This window comes from Nematolebias whitei, chromosome 6, assembly GCF_014905685.2.
Source record: "Nematolebias whitei isolate Nwh7 chromosome 6, NemWhi1, whole genome shotgun sequence".
NCBI classification, from domain to species: Eukaryota; Metazoa; Chordata; class Actinopteri; order Cyprinodontiformes; family Rivulidae; genus Nematolebias; species Nematolebias whitei.
In genome coordinates this window covers 44,202,150-44,207,414 of record NC_056503.1, presented here as the reverse complement: position 1 = coordinate 44,207,414, position 5,265 = coordinate 44,202,150, and the positions used below count along the sequence as shown (strand labels likewise).

Genomic DNA, 5,265 nt, shown 5'->3' with positions numbered 1-5,265 from the left:
ACAGGAGGACAGACAGGATGACAGGCAGGAGGACGGAGACAGGAGGATGGAGACAGGAGAAAACACGTCAGATCAACAAATGTACAGATTTAATTTTTGTCTCTGCTCCTCTGATCTAATATTTAATCACTCAAGTCCGAAAGTGTCAGGTTTTACTTAACAATGGTGGCAGGTGATCATGTAAATGTTTGTGTTTGTCTGTTAGCAAAATATCTCCCAACCCACAGGGTGGATTCTAATAAAACTGTCGGGCAGTAATCGCTGTTTGAAACGTCTACAACTAATTAACTTTTGAAGTCAACCTGATTCAAGATGGACGCCACAGCTAATAAAAAAAATGTCTCCACCCCGAACTGTTCACCGACACCGAGCTCAAACTTCATGTGGTAGTAGCTGAGAGTCGTCCTCCACACACAATCCAAGCTCTAACAGACCATCTCAGTCTTCTACTGTTTGTCTGTGGTGGGGTCGCCGTGGCAACAAGTCCAGGAGAGAAACCAAAACAAAAAACACTCTGACAGAAAAGATCCAAACGTCACGATGCTGTGACAACAGATGAGTAATGTTTCTACCGCTCTGCTTCCAGAGCGTCTGGCAGAACTTCCTGTGGGGACAGGAAGCAGCTGCTGGCAGGCGTCTCTACAGCTGCAGCTCACCTGGAGCGCCAACAGGGGGCAGTAACTTCCTGTTTAGACACAATCTGTGGCTCCTTCCTGTCCACAAACATCCTCATCATGAAGGATCACACATCTGCAGAGCTGCAGGAACAACTGAGCTCAGCTGAACCCCAGAATAAAAAACATCCACAAAAAAAAAAAAAACCACGGAAAGAGCACTTCAAAATAAAAGCCCGGCGTTCCTCAGGTTAAAGTTATTAATGCACATAACGTTATGAGGTCACTCCTTTGTTGAGGATGACTCTCAGCTACTACCACTCCAGACTTCAGATCAGTTTGTAAATCTGTTGTAGCCACTGCTTTGTTCCTTAAGTTCAGCTGACTGAGGCGGCCATTTTGAATTGGATTGGCGCCAAAGTTTAACCAGTTGTAGACGTAGATCCAGTTTATCATTTCCTGGAAGTTTCATTAATATCAGTTCAATGAGTCGTGAGATATTTTGCTAACAGACAAACAGGGTTGACTTCAACAGTTAGGGCCAAAGTTTTAAGTGCAGATCTGTAAGTGTTCAGAATGTAAGATGGAATCAGTCTCAGCTACTACCACACCAAATTTGAGCTGAATGTATGTAAAATCAGCTGAGTTGGCTAGCTGTGGCGGCCATATTGAATCCAGCTGACTCCACGAGACAATCAGTCGTAGACGTCAAACCTGTACTCACTTACTGAAAGTTTAATTAAAATTCATGAAATGATTCGTGAGATATTTTGCTAACAGACAAACACACACACAGCAGTGAGGGATCATGATTCAGTCAAACCCAGGAGGAGAACCGAACCCGGGCAATGGACCAGAACCTCAGTTTGAGTCTTCCCTGTAGCGTTTCATGGTCTGCTATGATTTCAGCAACGCTGAAGAGAAGTGGAGTTGAAGGGCGCCGACACGTCGAGCACAGGTTCCACACACGCTAATCTTCGGCTGAGGCTTTGAGCGACGCTCCTCCTGGGCCTCGGCTGCTCCTCCTGGGCCTCGGCTGCTCCTCCTGGGCCTCGGCTGCTCCTCTCTGCCTCCCACACACGACGAACGGGGCAGAGAGGAGCAGCCGAGGCCTCATTAGCCTTCATCTGTGTGAGGAGGAGGAGGGAGAGTGCACGTGCCGTGCTCTGTGAGCTGTCAGAACGAGCAGCTAAAACTGGGCGAAGGTTTTTAACTGATTCAAGCATCGTAATATATAATACTTATATTTTCATAACTGCTATGTTTTACTGATATCAGGTGAAGTAAGAGCTGGGCGACACGACAACACTTGCTATTTTCATAATTAATGAATCTTTATGAATTTTCAGCATTTTAAACAATTTCTTTACATTAAAACACGGTCGCAAAAACGAAATGAAGCAGGATTGATGTAAAACCACATTTTAAACATATTTTCACCCGTTTGTCAACTTTAGAAAAAGCTGACAGAAGAAAATAAACCGATGCATACATTTACTGTAATTTATTTTAGGTGGTGCAGCTTTTCTAATATTTATGGTAATTTATTTTAGGTGGTGCAGCTTTTCTAATATTTACGTTAATTTATTTTAGGTGGTGCAGCTTTTCTAATATTTACGGTAATTTATTTTAGGTGGTGCAGCTTTTCTAATATTTACGGTAATTTATTTTAGGTGGTGCAGGATTTCTAGTATTTACGGTAATTTACTTTAGGTGGTGCAGGATTTCTAGTATTTATGGTTATTTATTTTAGGTGGTGCAGGATTTCTAGTATTTACGTTAATTTACTTTAGGTGGTGCAGGTTTTATAGTATTTATGGTAACACCCTCGCCTGGCCCTGTTTTCTCTCTGCTCCTCTCTTCAGAGTGACTCGAGCCTCCAGCAGGTACAGACCTGAACCAACAACATGTTGAGTGAAGGAATCTAACAAAGCTGCCGCCAAAAGGCAATTTAAATGTTTATATTCTGGACTTTTGCAAAAAAAAAACCTTCAGGTGGACCTAACTAAACTGCCAAACTATTTGGAAGTCTCCTCCATTTTTGTGATATAATCTGGTGAACGTGTGCTAATCCTTCATAATCAGACGTCGTCACATCGGCCACTTCTAGAAGAATTAGGAACACCTTAAAAACACCAACCTGGGACTTCATCTGAGCAGCCTTTTCAGGGTCCACAGCCAGAACGTGCTGGTAGTGTCGGATGGTGTGCTGCCGGTCCTTGTTCTCGGCTCGGACGTATCGCCTCAGGGCCTGCAGGATCCGATGAGGCTGAAAGACACGAAGCAACACGGTGAAAATTATCATGATTTCATCTATAACGTGAAATAAATCGTCTGGAAGCTGCAGAAGAAGCTTCTTCTCTGATGAACCGAGAGACTGGAAGAAGGTCACGTTTATGTTTTTAATTAAATCAATAAAAACAAAATCACACTGGTAGTTTTAAACAATCAGGTTTTAAATCTTATGATTCTGGTCACCAGCTAATGGACCACAAGATTTTAGCTTCATACAGCTAAAATCACTTCTGAGAGTCTTCAACAAAACCAGGTGAGCTAAAAGAAGCAAAACACAAGCTAGAAGCTAAAAGAAGCAGAACACTAGCTGAGAGCTAACAGAAGCAGAACACCAGTTAAAAGCTAAAATAGCAGAACATAAGCTAAAAAGAGCAAAACACTTGCTAATAGCTCAAAGGAACAGAACTACTACAGTTAACTACTTAACACTAACAGCCACAAACCCCTAGCTAAAAGAAGAAAACATGAACTAAAAAGAGCAAAACATTAGTTAAAACCAAACAGAAGCAGAACATGAGCTAAAAGCTAAAAAGGCAGTAGAATAGCTAAAAGCTAAAAGAAGCAGAACATTGGTAAAAAGTTAAAAGTAGCAGTACACTAGCTAAAAGCTAACAGAAGTATAACCATAGCTAACAGAGGCAGAACTATAGCTAACAGCTGAAAGAACTAGAATACTAGCTAAGAGCTAAAAGAAGCTAAACATAAGCTAAAAAGAGCAAAACATTAGTAAAAAGCAAACAGAAGCAGAACACTAGCTAACAGCTGAAAGAACCAGCATACTAGCTAAGAGGTAACAGATGCAAATATGAGCTAACACAGCTAAAAGAAGCTGAACATGAGCTAAAATGAGCAAAACATTAGTTGAAAGCTAACAGAAGCAGAACACAAGCTAAAAGCTGAAAGGACGAGAATACTAGCTAAGAGCTAAAAGAAGCTAAGCATGAGCTAAAAACAAAAGCAGTACACTAGCTAAACGAGGTAGAAAACTAGCTGGCTGCTAATATAAGCTGAACCATAGCTAACAGCTAACAGAGGCAGAACCATAGCTAACAGCTGAAAGAACCAGAATACCAGCTAAGAGCTAAAAGAAGCTAAACATAAGCTAAAAAGAGCAAAACATTAGTAAAAAGCAAACAGAAGCAGAACACTAGCTAACAGCTAACAGAGGCTGAACCATAGCTAACAGCTAACAGAGGCAGAACCATAGCTAACAGCTAACAGAGGCTGAACCATAGCTAACAGCTAACAGAGGCAGAACCATAGCTAACAGCTAACAGAGGCTGAACCATAGCTAACAGCTAACAGAGGCTGAACCATAGCTAACAGCTAACAGAGGCAGAACAGTAGTTTAACACAGCAAACACTAGTTAGCTGATTGCTATAATGACTGGAGTATCACTAGTTTATAATTTTATACGACTAAAATCCTTTTTCTGGGACTCTTTAATTCAAAAAACAGCACGAGGCACAAAATCAAACTGAATAGCTTCTGACATTTTAAAAAATTCAACACTAACACCAATTCTGGAAACGGAACCAAAGCCCGAATAAAAACAAACACTTTCATCTCCAGAGGTGTTTGAAACGTGCGCAGATGTTTCATATTTTATGCACCTTTTTTAAAATAACTACAGCTGTTTGTAGCAGCGGCACCGTTCAAACTGAGCTGGCGAAAGCATCAAACAACTCAAAGATAAAAGCAGCTTAAGAAATAAATGTGACATGGATTACAGCTGCAGGTTCAGATGTTCGAGCTTTTGAAGGGTTTGGGACGTGTGTATTTCCTGGCACACCAATTCATCCTCCTGGTGATGGGATGTAAACAGGACCTGAGTGTGTTTGTTGTTTTGGTGGTTCCTGTGTGGGTTTTACCCTGGGGGGGTCAGCCTGCAGTGCAGCCAGGTAGTTCTCCAGGGCCAGGCGGCGCCGGTCGTTCAGCATGGCCTCAACCCGGGCCAGGTGGGTCTCCACCAGCTGCTGCTTCTCACTGGCTGCCTCCTCCTCCAGGGACTCCACCATGGCTTGGAAATGCTGAAAACAAACCAACACATTTAAACACAGGGTTTACCGACTGATTATCACCAGCTAACAAAAGAGAGGAAATCATGGGTTTGACTGACTGTTTGTCTGTAGTGTTAGCAAAATATCTCATGACAAGTGGACAAATTTTAATGAAATTCAGAATAAACACTAAAAGAAACACTAGCTAAAAGCTACAAGAACTGAACACTAGTTAAAAGCTACAAGAAGCTGAACACTAGCTAAAAGCTACGACAAGCAGAACACTAGCTAAATGCCACAAGAAGCAGAACACTAGCTAAAAGCTACAAGAAGCTGAACACTAGTTAAAAGCTAC

General features: G+C 41.8%; 1 protein-coding gene across 3 annotated transcripts in view; it reads right to left on the bottom strand.

Annotated features, from left to right (window-relative positions):
- Positions 1 to 5,265, bottom strand: part of aplp2 (amyloid beta (A4) precursor-like protein 2) — an 88,132-nt gene that overhangs the window by 11,174 nt on the left and 71,693 nt on the right. For all 3 annotated transcript variants that reach the window (XM_037677642.1, XM_037677645.1, XM_037677644.1), the window contains exons 10-11: positions 4,782 to 4,940; positions 2,755 to 2,883 (exon numbers count right to left, since the gene is read on the bottom strand). In XM_037677642.1, the coding sequence (XP_037533570.1) occupies positions 2,755 to 2,883; positions 4,782 to 4,940 (288 nt within the window). The remainder of the gene's footprint in view (positions 1 to 2,754; positions 2,884 to 4,781; positions 4,941 to 5,265) is intronic.